Below are 18142 nucleotides of genomic sequence, written 5' to 3'. Positions count from 1 at the left end.
CGGGCGGATCATGAGGTCAGCGGTTTGAGACCAGCCTGGCCAACATGGTGAAACCCCATCTCTACTAAAAATACAAAAATTAGCCAGATGTGGGGCACGTGCCTGTAGTCCCAGCTACTTGGAAGGCTGAGGCAGAGGAATCACTTGAACCTGGGAGGCGGAGGCTGCAGTGAGCCGAGATCGCGCTATTGCACGCCAGCCTGGGCAAAACAGCGAGACTCCATCTCAAAAAAAAAAAAAAAAGAAGAAAAGAAAAGAAAGAAAAGTATAGCATAATAAATACATAATAAGCTAATAATAGCCATTTATTATTAAGTATTATATACCATACATAATCATATGTGCTAGGCTTTTACACAACTGGTAGCACAGATTTTTTACCAGCATCATCACAAAAACGTGAGCACTGCCTTGTGCTACAACATCATGATGGCTACAGCATCACTAGGTGATGAATGGAGCTGGAATTTTTCAGCTCCGTGATACTGTTATGGGACCTCCATCATTGACTGACTGAAACATCCTTATGTGGTAAGTGTAGGTAAGAGAAAATCATTGGGACTATGTGATAGGTACACAGAGGTTTGTTATACCAGCCAGCCTAGTTGTGTCTACATCTGAAATTCTGCAAGATACAAAAGTTAAAAGAAAACAAAAACATTTCTAACAAGTACCTGTTTGAATTTGGCTAAATATCTGCATATGTCGTGAAGAAACTCACTTGAGCGCGGGGTAAGGTTAGCAAGTAGTCAAATTGTGCAATATGGGTTTCTGTTTATTTTCCTTAATCATGATGTCAACATTAATTTGTTGTATCTGTACTATTCTGCCATCAATAAAGCCATCACCACCAATCAGTAAATGATGTTTGCAATTACTTATACAAGTATATTTCAATTATGTGCCTCATTTCACAAGATAAAACTAATCTTTACCCACATGTCAATATGGCAGGTTATGATTATTAAGGACATACTGTTATTCTTCAAATTTTAACGTCTAAAAAGAAAGCTTTATGAATTTTTCTTCTAGACTCTACTATTTCACTGTTAGCTTAGTCCTTCAGCCTAGCAAAATGTAGCCACACTGGCATTAAACCAATTCCTCTCAGCTTGAATTTTACATGAGAACTCAACAGGCATCTATATATCTGAAGACAACCCAGAAGAACTGACAAGTGGGAAAGCGCTGGCCAATTTTCCTCCCCCATTTTAATTTCTCTCAGAAAAACTGGAGGAGAAACATTTGAGCCAAAGAAAACGAGCCTGAGTTTGGAGTTTGAAGGCACATATAACATAAAAAGACTTGTGACACCAACTCCTTAGGAGGCCACATTCTGTCCTTGCCCAAGCTCTAATATAATGAGGAAGCAATGAGAGGTGGCCCCTTGGAGCGACACGTTAGCATTTCAAGAACTGCCTCAGCTGATAAGGTGCGGGGTCTCAGCCAAGTTCCCCCCAAATTCCCATTTAAGCCCATTGAAATGGAAATATAATTTTCCAAACGTCATTGGCAACTTTTTTTCTGCATGGTTTACATCTGATAAGAAATTCGACTTTAGAGGAAAAACAAACTGAAATCACAGAAGGCTGCCATACTCATTTTGTGTGAATGATTTCTCAAGATGGTGGCTGTGATTCTGGTGAGAGTGATGCCTGGGGAGCCCACATTCTTACCTGAAATGAAAGAGCTTGGGTCTGGCTGAAGGGATCGAAACTGATTGACATAGTACTCGCGCTGTTCTTCTGTTATCCTCCAGGGTTCATCGGGGTAACTGCTGTTATCCTGTAGTTCTCTCTCCACTGAAAAGGACTTTAAGAATAAATTTAAAAGTAAATGCTCAGAGAACCTGTCTTTAGTGAGAAGTAGAAAAATTAAACACCAATAAAAGTTATTATGTGCTATGCTTAACTTTTTTCCTCAGGTGAAGAAATTTAACTGCCTCATAACTAGAATCTAACTAGAACACAAACTTAAGGGCAGACATCATGCTTTATATATTTTTTGTATTCTTCAAAGTTAACAGGACTGAGGGATAAAATACTGAATACTCAGTAAGTGACAAAAAATTTCTAATTGTAATGAGGGAAGGGTTAAAAAAAAGATGATCATTCTTATTTTCCACTATTCCTCACATTTTTATCCTTTAAGATTAGCTGAGTAGATAGTAAAATAATCTGGATTCTTTTTAAACAATGAAAAGGAAACTAAAACAGCTATAACCACATCTTTTTCACTGTTCCAGTTACACTGAAACTCTGTATAAATCCGGGAATTAAAAGCTCCAATTCAAATCCCACATTTCCAGCTCCTACTTGAGTGGCAAGTCAGGACCACTGAACCTCTCATTCGGCATTTGTGAATTACAGAAAATATTTAGTAACAGCTGGGTGGTGAGAACAGCTGTTATGGTACCACAATAAACAGGGTAACAAGGGGTGCATCAGACCTGCCACTAGAGGGCATGCAAGTCAAATTTGAGGATTTAAGAGCCTAGAAAACCAGGGAAGTAGTGCAGGAGACAACAAAGCTAGGGTAGGTATTGGGGGAAGAAGGGAAATGTCGATGCTAGGAGGAGGCGTGGGCCTTCGTTCTATCCCTCCCATGAACCCTAAGACTAAAGTGGTACTTGCCAAGGGCCACCTTCAAGGGACCAAGAGGTGAACACAAGAAGGATGAGGCTTGGCTGGGCGCAGTGGCTCACGCAAGTAATCCCAGCACTTTGGGAGGCCCAGGCAGGCAGATCATGAGGTCAGGAGTTCAAGACCAGCCTGACCAATATGATGAAACCCTGTCTCTACTAAAAATATAAAAATTAGCCAGGCATGGTGGTACATGCCTGTAATCCCAGCTACTCAGGAGGCTAAGGCAAGACAATCACTTGAACCTGGGAGGCAGAGGTTGAACCTGGGAGCGGAGGTCGCACCATTGCACTCCAGCCTGGGCAACAGAGTGAGACTCTGTCTCAAAAAAAAAAAAAAAAAAAAAAAAAAAGATGGGGCTTTATGATAAAAGGAGGCTAGGAAAGAAGGGGAGGGGTACTGTTGCTAAAGAGCCATCAAGGTGCCTGTTCTGAACACACTATCAAGGAGGGAATTAATCACTGGGTGGGCAATTCCACCCACTAACCTTAGAAAAGACAGCCGGCCATCTCCTCCCCTTCCCCACACCCACACACACACCATTCCAGGAATTAATTCTTCCCAGGAACGCCTGTCTCCCCTCTGACAATGTTCAGAGAAGAAAGGAGACTAGAAAATGTTGAGCTACTATAGAACCTTGAGATGTCATCTCTGAAGTAAAATATGTATTACTTTCATATCTCACACCTCGGGTTAAGGGTGCTTCGGGAAGGCAAGGACAATGGATGAAATACTACCTGTAGAATGGATATTTCCAGAAGTGCTAAGTGAGAATTCACCCAGCAAACAGGCTATTCCTCAAAGTCATCTGGGGCCTTTAGTCAGAAGGAAGGTTACATAAAGAGATTGAGAGCTGTAGGGTTGTTAGTCATTCGTAATAAACATATCATTTTCATACTAGATGAGTTTCTACTAAATGTAAATCAAACCACTCTTAAATATTCAAGAAGTCATTATCCATTAGTTAATATCTTAAATTTCACAGAGTGCTTTGAAATTTACAAAGCATTTCACACACTCCTACTTGTTTGAGCACCTCAAGACTTTGGAGATGTAAGCAGGTATTAATTATTATCCTTTTTCCAAGCTCAGGGAACTTACCCATATCCCTTAGTGAACCCCTGCAGGCAGCAAATAATGACCATGCTTTTTACAATCTCTTGTTCAAAGGCAGGATTTTGCATATCAGGATTTTTTTTAACTGGGTTGCAGCTACCTGAATTTTTTTCAAAAACCTCTTATTATTATAAAAATAAACAGGCCCAGAACAGTGGCTCACACGTGTAATCCCAGAACTTTGGGAGGCTGAGGTGGGTGGATCACCTGAGGTCGGGAGTTCAAGAGCAACCTGGCCAACATGGTAAAACCCTATCTCTACTAAAAAAAAAAAAAAAAAAAAAAATACAAAAAATTAGCCAGGTGTGGTGGCAGGTGCCTGCAATCCCAGCTACTCGGGAGGCTGAGGTAGGAGAATCATTTGAACCTGGAGGCAGAGGTTGCAGTGAGCCAAGATTGTACCACTGCACTCCAGCCTGGGCAACAAGAGTGAAACTCCATCTCAATAAAAATAAGTAAAGCAAAAAAGATGAAAATCCAGTCCAAGCACCAAACAACCAAACAGACCACACAACCTTCCAAAATGCTCCCACCAAATTCCAAAGCCATGCCCTAGCAGCACTTACTGAATGAGCCCAGATGTCTGATCAGGTTCCGTTGGTAGAACACAAGGTGGAGGATGTCAGCTTGAATTGCATTAGATTACTGGCCATGATATAATGTGGAGAATTCATAGGAGCACTGCCCTCCAGGTCAGCCCTGACAGAAATAGCCAGAGCAAAGGAAACTAAAAGCTAGGCATGGGCAGGAGCAACAAGAACAGACACCTATGAGTCAACGATTTGGTGGCAAAGATGATTCGTGAAGAAGGTGGGATGTGGGTTGGAAGCTCTGTCCCACCACTTCCCAGTGAATTAAGACACAGAAATCTCCATGCTGGGCGGCCCTCATCGCAGCTGCAGCTGCTTCCGCATAGCTGCTGTGGTCAAAAAGAAGCCCAGAGTCAGTTCCCTTGACCATCACCATTCTGTTTGCTATAACTGATCTGTAACATTTCGGGAAAATACAGTTCCATTGAAAAGAAAAAGAGAAAAAATCTCCAAGCTGGATGTTGGGTCTGCTGCATTCCTGGGTCTGACATGGAAGCTGCTGCTCCCCTAGAACACGCCCTTTCCCTCCTGCTCATGAAGCTGCTGTGTAGCTGTCCCTGTCAGCCCACTTGTGCTCTTTCCTCAATACCATAACCATCTGCTTTCTAGCTCCTCTCCTACATCACCCCACTCCAATGTGGTGTTAGTGGCCTCTTAGTAGGTCTCAGGTCTACTCTGACAACAGAAATCAGGAATGAACAGAAGGGGGTGATGAACTCCTCTGCTTAAAAGCCTGCAGAGATGACCTGCTGCCTAACAAAAAAAGTCCACCTTCTCCACCTGGCCTTCAGAAGCCTCGCACCCCAGCTTCCTCTCAGCAGGCTTTCTGACTGCACATGCTCACTCCTCAGGGGTAAGATGTGTGTCTTCTTCCCAGAACATTCTTCCCTGCTCAAATCCTCCAATGTACCTGCCATACCCACAGCCATGACAGAGGCCACCACCCATTCCCATGCTCTGCTGCAAAGGTGGGCCTGGCAGCCTTGTGTGGGCACCATGACCCACCTCACACCTGGTGTCACCTGAGTGGGAGTAAGGGTTGGTGGGCACACAGTATACTGGCCTTTGGGATGCTCTGACAAGGGCTTAGGTCAGATGCTCATTCTTGGGAATGTGGATGAGAAGTATCAAGGCCAATAAGCAGAGAAAGTAGACCCTAAACAGATGCTCAGCGGGGTTGTGGTATAGAGAAAGGGTAGGTGGGGCTTAAAGTTATGAGGGCACCAGAACCAAGCATCAGCAGAAGTTGGGAGGTAGGTACACAAAGGACACAAAGCCGGCAGGGCAAGAAAGGCTGCGGAAGCCTAAAGATAAGTGGACAGTGGAGCAAACTTAACGCAACCAGGGCAAGGCCTGTTAACAGCAGAACAAGCATGAACAGTCAATAATTCCCACCCCTACAGACCTGTGGGCCACTCCTTCGCTCTCATTTCTTAGATTCCCATGAGAACCCCAACCCTTCCTCCTTTTCAAGAAAACTTAAGTGGGCAAGGATAATTCCTACTCCCTAAACCTAAAAAGGCCTTAGGACAAAGGGAGAGGGCACATGAGCTCTGTGTAACCCACAGAGTGGCCCTTCTACTAGTTTGCACTAAGTGTGCTAACCTACCCCCCATCTCTTTCCCCTTGCTTCTCGCTGTATGCTTGAAACTGATTTAATAAACCAAGTTATTTGAGCATCTTAAAAAATATGAATCTTGGCTGGGCATGTTGGCTCAAATCCCAGCACTCTGGGAGGCCAAGGCAGGCAGACCACTTGACTCTAGGAGTTTGGGACCAGCCTGGGCAACATGGCGAATCCCCATCTCTACAAAAAAATGTTTAAAAACTGCCAGGCATGGTGGCATGCACTTATAGTTCCAGCTACTCAGGAAGCTGAGGTGGGAGAGTCACCTAAGCCCAGATGGTAAAGGCTGCAGTGAGCCATGATCGTACCACTGAACCCCAGCCTGGGCAACAGAGCAAGACCCTGTCTCAAAAAAATATATATGAATCTTTATGATAGTCATGGTAAGTACCACAGTTTGAACATTTAAAGTGTTCCTAAACATCTTCACCCAGGTTTCAATCTGAAGGACAAGAGCCGTATCAGATACTCCTTTATCCCATCTATAGTCCCTGGCAGGTACATCACAGATACTAAAAGGTAGTGTGAGCTCTACTTATTGACAGGCTTGAGGAAGTTCAGAAGTATGTCTTGCACTGCAAGAGATGTGGAAACACTGCCCTATGATGTTCTTTGTGAAAGAAAACCTATGAGTCTGTTTGGTAGCTCAGCACCTCTTTGTCAGCAGCTAGGGGCCATCTCACCGCAGGACCCAGATGCGTGAACCCATCTCTTCTGAACCAACACAACAATCAACCACAACAATCTTCTCAAAGATCTGAAGTCAGTCACCTAAGAATGGTTCATTGTGAAGCCTAAAGGCACTGAGAAATGAGGGTGAATAAGCTGTGGAGCCTTAGCTTTCCAAGTAAAAGCGAGGACCAGGAAAAGCTCCACTTCTGCATGCACCCTAAAGAGGCCTCCCCCGGTCAACTCCAGCTCCACTGGTTTTGTTGGCTGAGCAGAGATATTTGCTACTTGGTGCCAATTTTGAGCTCTGCCAGTGTTTTGTTTTTTAAATAAAAGGAGAGACTGAGAAATCTTTTACATCTGTCTGCTTAAGCCACATACATATGGTTCATTATACAGTTTCTCTAGACACAGGAGAATTAGATTTGCTTATATTTAAAACATTCAACCCCTTGGTTTTGTTTCAAGTGAAATGCAAATATTTGGCACGGCAAGTTATTATCTCTGAGGAAAGCAGGTTGTTTATAATGAAAGACTTCAAAAGACTCATTAAAAAGTAATACCATTAATAAAATCCCAAAAGGTGACATTTACCCCTACTAACTATCAAACTATCTTAAAAATCAAACAAAGCTAAATAACATGAATTGCAAGGAAGCACCGTTGGAGAGAACTTAAGAAGGGTGTATGTACTGTTTCAGTCATAGAACATTTCTGTTTAAAATATAAGCCCACCCTGAAGGCATCCTATAAATGCTGTTTTAGAGTCCAGCCATTTCACCTATGAGAGGATAATGATCTTTTAACAATGTCCTGTTAGTGCCTTAGTAAACAAACTATCTAGAGTAGCAAAAACTCATACCAAGCCCACAGTGAATATCTGAGGATGCCTCCTCTGCCGAAAATATTTTGGAAATAAGATTACCATAAGGCAATCACTGATCAAAACATGATCTCATTAGCAAAGATGTGAGAAGACTCGATTACTGTAAACAAAAGGATAGCTAATGGGCTGGTGAGACTACACTATAGCCCAAGTGAATATTAATTTGCCTAAAGAAAGATCATGGGAATTAGTCAGTCATGGGGCTGAGAAAAAAAAGTCACAGAGGCAAGTGGTGGCAGTGCTGATAGGTGGGATGACAGCAGACTCCTCAATAATTCATGCTCTACTATGCCTGGTGTAGAGGTGTCACTAAGTGGCTGCCCAACCAGAAATGACTTTTTTCCAGCCTCCCTTGAGGTTACACGCAGCCATGTGACTGAGTTGTAGCCACTGCAATGTGAGCACCAGCAGCCTGCCCTACTTCCAGGCAGGACTAGTACCCTGTGGCACTCCTCTACTCTCTTTCCCATGTGCCCACTGAACAGACGATGGCAGAGTGACAGGACAGAAGGAGCTCTGATGCATGAATCACCATGCTGAGGACAGCGGCCTGCCAAACTGTTATATTAGTGAGAAATATACCTACTGTGCAAAGTCATTAAAATGTGAGGCCTGGGCCGGAACCGCCATCTTCCAGTAATTCGCCAAAATGACGAACACAAAGGGAAAGAGGAGAGGCACCTGATATATGTTCTCTAGGCCTTTTAGAAAACATGGAGTTGTTCCTTTGGCCACGTATATGCGAATCTATAAGAAAGGTGATATTGTAGACATCAAGGGAATGGGTACTGTTCAAAAAGGAATGCCCCACAAGTGTTACCACGGCAAAACTGGGAGAGTCTACAACGTTACCCAGCATGCTGTTGGCATTGTTGTAAACAAACAAGTTAAGGGCAAGATTCTTGCCAAGAGAATTAATGTGCGTATTGAGCACATTAAGCACTCTAAGAGCCGAGATAGCTTCCTGAAACGCGTGAAGGAAAATGATCAGAAAAAGAAAGAAGCCAAAGAGAAAGGTACCTGGGTTCAGCTGAAGCGCCAGCCTGCTCCACCCAGAGAAGCACACTTTGTGAGGACCAATGGGAAGGAGCCTGAGCTGCTGGAACCTATTCCCTATGAATTCATGGCATAATAGGTGTTAAAAAAATAAATAAATAAAAGACCTCTGGGCTGCAAAAAAAAAAAAAAAAAAAAATGTGAGGCCTATTTGTCATAGCAGCTGTTCCCCCAAAGAATGTATCCTTCAAGCAAGGCCCAAAGGAAAGGAAGATCTGCCCTTTACAAACACACAGCCCATCCTGAAGATGGAAACCTGAGGCTATCATGGTTTTGCAATCTGACCAATGACATTAGACCATTACGAGCCCAAACAACTTTCTAATTCTAATTTGATTATCTATGCAGACTATCTATAGGACCAGAATGCCGATTCATTTTTACAACAGTCTTTATGTGTTTGAGTAATATAGGTTAATCTTCCATGGATTTGAAGGAGATTCCCAGTTAAAAAGAAAAGAGAGCTCAAGTAAAATTGTGGGGAAAGTATTCAATGAGGAATGAAGAAAAGGACCTAGAAAAGGAGACGGAGCTCAGCAATTTTGTTTTAACATGAAACCATTCCATATTATGCTTGATCAATCTTATTTATGCTCTGCCTCTCACCCTACCCCATACTATCCCATAAAGCCCATGAGGACAGCAAATTTTGTCTATCCTGATCATTGCTATATCCCAAATGTCTGGAAAAGTGACTAGCACATACAAAACACTCAATAAGTATTTGCTGAATGAGTAAACATTCAAAAAAATTCTCAATCCCAGTCTAGAGACAGAGAACAGTTAACCTGAGTTATCTTAAACTGACTGAAGCTGAACTTTATATGCATTTATCACATAATGTCATCCAACATTATAAAGACTGAGCCCTCTCCCTTACCTCTGAAGTCAGAGAACTTTTTTAAAAAATTCCTTCTTTCGGCCGGGCGCGGTGGCTCAAGCCTGTAATCCCAGCACTTTGGGAGGCCGAGACAGGCGGATCACAAGGTCAGGAGATCGAGACCATCCTGGCGAACACAGTGAAACCCCGTCTCTACTAAAAAATACAAAAAACTAGCCGGGCGAGGTGGCGGGCGCTTGTAGTCCCAGCTACTTGGGAGGCTGAGGCAGGAGAATGGCGGGAACCCGGGAGGGGAAGCTTGCAGTGAGCTGAGATCCGGCCACTGCACTCCAGCCTGGGTGACAGAGCAAGACTCCGCCTCAAAAAAAAAAAAAAAAAAAATTCCTTCTTTCTAGTCTTTATTTCAAAATAATTATAGGTTCACAGGAGGTTGTGATAAATAATTTGGTTTTGTCTGTAGAAAAGTTAGTTCAAATTAAGTCCCAACGGAAAAATTTAACCTTATCTGTTTCTTCAGGGAAATAAACCCACAAAGATGCCTTTAATCACATATTACCAAACTTACTTAGGGATCTAATTTCAATAGTTCAGAAGGTTGACTGCCAAACTGTAGGAATCTCTCTGAGCCTAATGTGCAACATAGTTTCTGCTTATTACAATAAGCTATACTTTTTTAAACTATCACTTAGACATAGAAGAATGTCAGGTAACAAGTATTCATTGCTTTGCTAAGTGCCAGGCACTGTAAGTACCTAAATGCACACAATCAATTTTCATCTTCACAACCCTGAGAGGTAAATCTGGTAATTCCCATTTTGCAGAATAGGAAACTGAGGATTAGGTAAGGGAAGTAATTTACCAAGACCACACACCTATGGCAAATGGCAGAGCCAGAATACAAACTGGGTCCAAAGTATGTACTCTTGATCATCAAGCTCTATAGTTATCTCTATCTGTTCATCCATCCTGTAAAAATAGAACATTTTTTACAAAAAGAACCTCACTGCAATGCCTAAATCATTGCTGCAATTTTGCAGATTGAGGATCTGTGCTTGAGCTATGACTATGCTGTATTACACCCTCCTCCCCATCATCTAGTTTAGATTTTGGCTGGCGAACTATTAAATCATACTGACAGAGCACCATTTTATTTCTCACATAATTTTTGCACGTAAGCATCTGGCACGTCATCACAGAAGAATCCTAGAGATAGCCATACATTCCAGGTATTTAATCATTTTACTGTGATTGCAGTATGTGGCGCTAACAGTATTTTGATTAACATAAGAAATGCTCATTAGTAACCACTGCCTCCAATTCTTCCCTCAGGGGCCAAGATCTGCTGTTCCAGAAGGGCATTTTTCCTTCACTGTTATCAGGATTTTGTGCTCTGCTTAGAGGAGAAAGCCAAGAAAAATGAGAAATCAGCAGTAAGAGGAGACTCTGACAAGGCTGCAGACTTCTATTAACGAAGCAATGACGTTCCCACCCTCGTCTTTGCTGGTCAGGCCAAGGCTGCCTGTCTCTTCACTACGTTCTCCCCTTCACACTCAAGGCAGCCTGAGTTCAGATGGGAAACAGACGCATCCACAACTCGGACAGAATTCGAGAATGCTTTGGAGAATGAGGCTACTGACTGGAGGTACAAAAAGAGTACAGGTTCCAGAGGCAGATAGACTTGGGTTCCAATCTGGCATGGTCACATATTAACCAGTAAATTAACTTCTGAGCCATCAGCTCCCACCTGCAAGGCAGTCACATAGCCCACAGGGCCCTGCCTCCCTCTCCGACCTCATCTCCCTCCCACTCCAGGCTCTAGCCATAGTTGCCTTCTTTCAGTTCTTCAAATGTATCTGCTCTCCACGAGAAATATGGTAGAGACTGGGTCACTCAACGTCCATTCCACCCCTCAGCGTAAGTCCCAGCACTGCACAAGCTGGCTAGCTAAAAACTCCACTGTTGAAACACCTTTGCTGCTACAATTCCAAATAGGACTTAGGTTCCACTCAACAAATACACCCACAGAAGACTGATGCAGACCCAAGTTATAGGCAGGGAACAAAGCTTTCATTTGGCTGCCAAGGTTGTGTGTAGTGTGGATCTGGTTGGAGCTGACACTAGGGCAGCAGTTTCCCAATGCTGTTGCTTTCTGATTGTGGCAGAGGCAAAGCTCTCTCAGCAGCCCAGCTCTGCTGTGAGGTTTTGGAGATTGTTCTTGCAAACTCAGAATAGGGTCTGTATCTTCAGCCCTTCCAAAGAGTTAGCAGGCTGTCCAAATCCCTTATTAAAAATCACTATTTGCTTCAACTAGCCAAAGGAGATTCTGGTGTCCATAATTAAGAACCTTGATCAAGGTGTGCCCTTTGTCCAGGCTCTTACCTCTACAGAAAATGCTCCACTCATCTCCTCACCTCCCAGTACCATCCTTCCTTTGCCTGGTTAACTCCCATTCATCCTTCACAGCTCAGTTCAACAGATACTTTGTTAATGGAGCCTTATCTCACTTTCTAGCTATAGGCTGGATTCCTTTGCTACATGGTACCATGCTTCAAGGCCTTTAGGGCAATTGTCAGTTTTTAATTCCACATGCATAGGTGGGATCGTTTGATTCAAATCTACCTCCCCTTTTTGACTGCAAGCACCTAGAGAGCAAGAGGCTGTATGTGTAGTTCTCAATGTACCCCTGGCATGGTGGCTGACTCATGGAAGCCACTTAAGTATTTCCAAATGGACAAATGGAAGATGTAATACCTACCTTGTGAGATTGTTGGGAGGACTGAAAAGGGCCAGCACAGCACTGGGACCAAAGAAGCATCTCAGTCAGTAGTGATTATTGTTGGGATAGGCAACTGGGAGCATGACACCCCCTGCTCGCCTGAGATCAAGGGAAAGACTGATGGGCCCAGGGGCTAAAATGGTGCCAGTTGTAAAGAAGTCTTCCATATCCATAGCCTGGCATATAACTGAGACCAAAAGGTCCTGGGGAATAAGCTACTATCCTTTCCAGATTTACAAAGTACTGCCTGGAATCAGGGGTTCAACCCAGTGTTTTCAGCTACATCTGGGAGGCTAAATTGACTACACATCTCTTTTATTGTCAAGAAGTGTGGGTACACAGTGAGCGCCTGAGGAATACACTAAGAAACAGGTAGAGGCCAGGCATGGTGGCTCATGCCTGTAATCCTAGTACTTTGGGAGGCTGAGGTGGGTGAATCACCTGAGGTCAGGAGTTCAAGACCACCCTGGCCAACATGGTGAAACCCCGTCTCTACTAAAAGAAATATATACAAAAAAATAGCTGGGTGCAGTGGCGCATGCCTGTAGTCCCAGCTACTCGGGAAGCTGAGGCAGAAGAATTGCTTGAACCTGGGAGGCAGAAGTTGTAGTCAGCCGAGATCGCACCACTGCACTGCAGCCTGGGTGACAGAGCAAGACCCCATCTCAGTAAATAAATAAATAAATAGAAAAGGACAAAAGAAACAAGTAGAAAAGATCTGCACTGAGAAAATAAACTTCAGTATCAGTTAAGATTAAATGTTTCCTTCCTCAAAAGTTAAGGGCTAGAAAATCAGAAAGAGAACTACAAGCAGGTGAAGAAAATAAGTAAGCAGGCGACTGGAGGCTATGAAAAAATAGGACCTCCTCGTGGCAATCGTGTCCGTTCAGGTATATGTGGGTTCTACAGGAGACTCAGTGAAGTAGGACACCTGGAGGACATGTTAACCTTTGACCCCTTAGGAGATGGTGTAAAAGTCCAGCTGGGGTCTCAAATAAAATGGGGAATGAATTTGGTGAAAGAAGATCTCAAGAATAAGGCACATACATACCTAGAAAATGCATCAAACTCACTCTTCCTAACACACACTCACACTCTCTCCCTCTATCTATATCTCTGCCTCTGTCTCCTCCTCCCTCCCATTTCAGTGAAAGGAACAGAATTTAGCTGTCTAAGCAATACTGAGAGGTCAACACATACACACAGTGTTGACATTTACCATCTCTAACAACAGAGGACTTTTTTTAGCCCTAATCTCTACGCATAAACTAAGTAATTCAACTTTATTGTCATGACCTTATAAACAAGAAATCCCCATTGCAGGCAGGCCTGGGGTTCTCCAGAACTAGGAAGCAGCTGGGGTCCATAACTCCTTCAAGAGCCTCAGGTGCCAGCATCTCCTCTCACCAGTCAGGGAGCAATCTTCCACACACACTCCAGTATATCTCTGATCCAAAGGAAAAGACAGATCAGTTTCTGGTTTCATGCCATTAAGAATGACAAACCAATACTCAAAAGAAAAAGGGGCACTGGATATGAATCAATAGTTCACAGAAAAGGAAATACAAGCGACTCATAAACTTAAGATATTTCACTTCACTAATAAAGAGATATGCTAATTAAACTACAGTGAGCTATCATTTTTCACCTATCAGATTGGCAAAGACCCATAAATTTGTTAGCACATTGTGTTCACAAAGGTATGAGAAAATAGACGTTTTCATATATTGTTGGCAAGTACACAAGCTGCTATACTTCCAATTTGAAAGTCATTATCAAAAATTACAAATATATAGGCATTTTCACCCAATATTTCAATTTCTAGGAATTGGTCCCCCATATATCTGCAAACAATGCAGTGATTGCAAGTACGAGATGTCAATCAAAAGGGGCTAGCTAAATGATTTACGCAAGAGCAGGCAAGGAAATACTATGCATTTGTAAAAAACAAAAAGATGAGGAAGTACTTTATGTGCTGCTATAGAACGTTAATAAAGCTTATTGTTAGTGCTAAATGCATGTTAGACGTAGAGTGTGCCACCATATGTGTAAAAAAGTATAACTGTGTTTTGCATATATTACGTAATTATATGTATAATACCTATTTTCACTTGTATATAAATAAGATATTCATATACAATATTATATAAATGCTTTGTATAGAACTATACAAAATAAATGGGTCATATCAGTTGCCCCTGGGATGAGTGGCTGAGGGGGGAAATGGTAGGGATACTTTTCACTGTGCTCTTTTGTATCTGTTGAATGTTTGACAAATTTTTAAAATCTGTAATTGCTCTGAAGAACAAGTTTGTTTGAGAGCTCACACACATTCATATGAACACTTACTTACCAAGTAATGCCTTGGTAAATAATTCTTGAACCCCAAAAGAACCCGGGTGGTCCTGACCTGCTTCATAGGTCAATTCCCTGGACTGAGTATTAGGTTAGACAACCAGAGTGGCCAAGACCGTACCCAGTATGCCCCGCTTGTTTACCTGCTTCATTCTTCTTCCAAACTCAGATGACCAACTCTCTCATGACTCGACTCTAACCCATCTCATTCAAGCCCATCCCAACCCATCAGTCATTCTCACTCCTCCGCTATCCTTATCCTCCTTGCATCCTGGTTCAGTCTACCCATAAAATATCTTTCATGCCACAAGAAGATCTCTCGGTGCGATGTCAGCCTCTCCAAAAGGCTATTTCCTGCTGTTTTCATTAAAGCTCTCAGAATGAACAATTTATTTGTGGTGACTATCAATTATCTTCTGACTCAGGCCAACACCACTCCAACAGAGCCTCAGGAATATTCATTTCTTTAATCATCTTTAACATACTTGCCTTTTCTCTTGGGTTCCAAGAGGACCCAAGGAGTAGAGATCACCTGCTTCTAGCCATAAATACCTGCAGTTATATCTAGGGGAGGAGGTACAGCAAGAAACTGAGATGAAGAGAAAGTGAGGGAGGGAGGAAAGGAGATAACTAAGTTAAATAAACATGTTTCAAGTTATGCACTTTGAGATGAATATGGTGCCGGCTAACAATGCCTAACATCCCCTCCCCTACCTGATCATTAGAAAACTTACACCAAAAATATAGATAAGCCCCCTGAGGAATGGCAGAGTTACAGAGGTCTCTAAACTCTATTGGTCATTTTTTCATCTCTGAAGAAGAGTAGTGAGTGTCGAGAATATGTTCTAGAAAACTGTTACTTTTCATCCCTCCAAAAAGCAAAGAAAATATCACAACAGTATCCTGAGGGTTTGAAGAGTGAGTGTGTTTTGGTTTTAAATAAAAGATAATTTTTTCTAGTGCGATCTAGCTGGAAGGATATTTCATTTGCCAAACCTGTCTCCCTAAAGTCAGGTAAAAATATATTGCACCACTTTGGGAGGCTGAGGCGGGCAGATCACCTGAGGTCAGGAGTTCCAGACCAGCCTGACCAACATGGAGAAACCCCGTCTCTACTAAAATACAAAATTAGCTGGGAGTGGTGGAGAATGCCTGTAATCCCAGCTACTTGGGAGGCTGAGGCAGGAGAATCACGTGAACCCGGGAAGTGGAGGTTGCAGTGAGCCGAGATGGTGCCATTGCACTCCAGCCTGGGCAACAAGAACGAAACTCCGTCTAAAAATATATATATATATGTAGCCGGGTGTGGTGGCTCACGCCTGTAATCCCAGCACTTTGGGAGGCCGAGGCGAGTGGATCACGAGGTCAGGAGATCCAGACCATCCTGGCTAACATGGTGAAACCCCGTCTCTACTAAAAATACAAAAAATTAGCTGGGGGTGGTGGCAGACGCCTGTAGTCCCAGTTACTCGGGAGGCTGAGGCAGGAGAATGGCATGAACCTGGAAGGCAGAGCTTGCAGTGAGCCGAGATTGCACCACTGCACCCCAGCCTGGGCAACAGAGCAAGACTCCGTCTCAAAAAATACAGATTAGCTAGCTAGCTAGATAGATAGATAGATAGACAGACAGACAGTGCATGCACACACACACACACACACATATTAATATATATGAATACCTATATTTGCATGTACATGCGTAAAATGTTCCTAGAATGATACAAAAGAAACAGGCAACCCTGGTTGGCTCTGAGATGGGAAACCAATAATGATCAGACACCCATCCCTCTGGCTGAGTTTCACACATAAATGAGCTGACGAGCAATGGATCTTTTTCTTTTTAAGAATGAAGAAAAGGAAACATCGCATATACAAGAAAATATCAGAAAACACTTACGTTTCACATTCTCAATGGAGAAAAAAGTATAGATGAATTGAGACAAAGGAAAAAACAAAGAAGGCAAAAGTGAGGGTGAAGAGTAAGGCTCCCACGCAGAGAACACTGACCATCCTGGAAATGGCCAAAGAGTGGAGGGAGAGTGGCAGTGAGCTGCTGTGGCTGAAGAGGTAGGTGAGGGCCAGAGAGCAACATGGCTGACATGTTAGGAGCCATGAGCAGAGAGGGACAGGCTTCAATCAAGTCAGCAAGATGATCAGATTTGTGTTTTTAAGATTGTTTATGTGTGCAACAAGAATAATGAATTGGGAGAAGGCAAAAGTGGAAGTAAGAAGAGAGAGAGGCTGATACAATACAGTCAGTGAAAAGGATAATGACCTGAACAAAGAAGCACAGAGGGATGGACAGACACAAGCTATTTGAAAAGTGGTATGGTCAGGACTTGGGGACTGAGCAGGCATAAGGAAAGAGAGAAGTCAAAGACAATGACCAGCATTCTGGCCTGTGCTGATGGGTGGGTAGAGCTAGGAGTGGAAGGGTGAAAGCTGATTTTATGAGAAAGACATGTCAGCTGAAAGTGACAGTGGAACATTAGAGTGAAGATGTCTGGCAGATGGTGCTATGTGGTCAACAGCATCCACATAGCTAAAGAGTAAGTAGAGTGAGAAGTGGGCCCAGGGTTCTCCAGCATAACAAGCAGAGGGCAGAGGAAGGAGGATTGAAAAAAATGAGGCAGGGGCAGCAATAGAAGCAGGAGGAAAACCAGGAGAGCAGGCATAATGGACACCAAATGATGAGAGCATATCGAGAAGGTGGTCAGTGTCCACAGCCGCCAAGGAAACAATAAAGACAAGGGCTTAACATAAAGTTTCTCACAACCCTTGCAGAAATAGAGGCAGTCGAGAACAGAAGGAGTAAAGGGTGCAATTCTAAATCTTTTGCCAGCAAAATTACAAACGACTACACTATCTAGATGTTGAGGGTAATTTGTGAAAAACAAACCACAAAACAACCTCTAAACATGTGATAACAGACGAAGCAGAAAATAAGTCTTATAATTTCTTTCAAAGCACTATCAACCATCCACCAACATAGGATATGCTTACTGTCTGAAATTTCAAAGGGAAAAAAATCCAACACCCGAACAAAAGTGAAATTCCTAAAAATAGTAAGCAAAAAGACAAATCATGCCAATGTTTCGGCACTGGATTGGCATAAGCACCTCTAAAATGCCAACACCATGGGTTGCAACAGCACTGGCTGGGAGTCCCTAAAGGCTTCCCCCAGGACCCAAAGGACATGCCCCCTTGTAATCAGGCAGTAAGAACTGGGATACAAGGCCAGAGAACTAGTTAGAAGAGAAAGAAGGTTGCCATCGGCACATTAACGTGGCAACATGAGGGGAATTAGTCACCCCAGCCTAGGCCTACCACTATGCCCAGTAAACACTAATCCCTTATCACCAAGAACCTTCACTTCAAATCCCCTCATCTACATGACTAATTCAGGTTGGCATTTTGCTTTCTGGAACATGGAGTCCAGCCAAACCAAGTTAACAGGCATAAGAAGGAAACCTAAGAACAGAGGAAAGAAAAACACATCAGCCATGCAAACCACAGACACATTAAGAGAATCGGTCTGTTGCTGATTGTTACAATGGGCTGTTAAATCCATTCAAAGTCATTTG

At 43.0% G+C, this 18142-nt stretch overlaps 1 protein-coding gene, 1 non-coding gene and 1 pseudogene across 15 annotated transcripts in view; 2 read left to right on the top strand and 1 right to left on the bottom strand.

Moving 5' to 3' along the window:
• Positions 1-18142, bottom strand: part of REPS2 (RALBP1 associated Eps domain containing 2) — a 202051-nt gene that overhangs the window by 97540 nt on the left and 86369 nt on the right. For all 13 annotated transcript variants that reach the window (XR_004058326.1, XR_004058328.1, XR_004058327.1 and 10 more), the window contains exon 6: positions 1677-1812. Coding sequence is in view for 9 of the 13 variants with exons in the window: in XM_030933824.1 (XP_030789684.1) it covers positions 1677-1812 (136 nt within the window). In the remaining 4 variants the exon portion in view is untranslated. The remainder of the gene's footprint in view (positions 1-1676; positions 1813-18142) is intronic.
• LOC115898878 lies at positions 4638-4769 on the top strand. Its single transcript, XR_004058533.1, has one exon. It is a non-coding gene; the product is annotated as a small nucleolar RNA SNORA16B/SNORA16A family (small nucleolar RNA).
• On the top strand, positions 8153-8694 carry LOC115898664 (annotated as a pseudogene). The gene has a single exon (XR_004058330.1). The product of XR_004058330.1 is annotated as a 60S ribosomal protein L21 pseudogene (transcript).

The sequence above is a fragment of the Rhinopithecus roxellana genome, chromosome 7 (assembly GCF_007565055.1).
Source record: "Rhinopithecus roxellana isolate Shanxi Qingling chromosome 7, ASM756505v1, whole genome shotgun sequence".
NCBI lineage: Eukaryota > Metazoa > Chordata > Mammalia > Primates > Cercopithecidae > Rhinopithecus > Rhinopithecus roxellana.
Note: the sequence above shows the minus strand (reverse complement) of the source record. Positions and strands in the feature narration are given on the sequence as shown.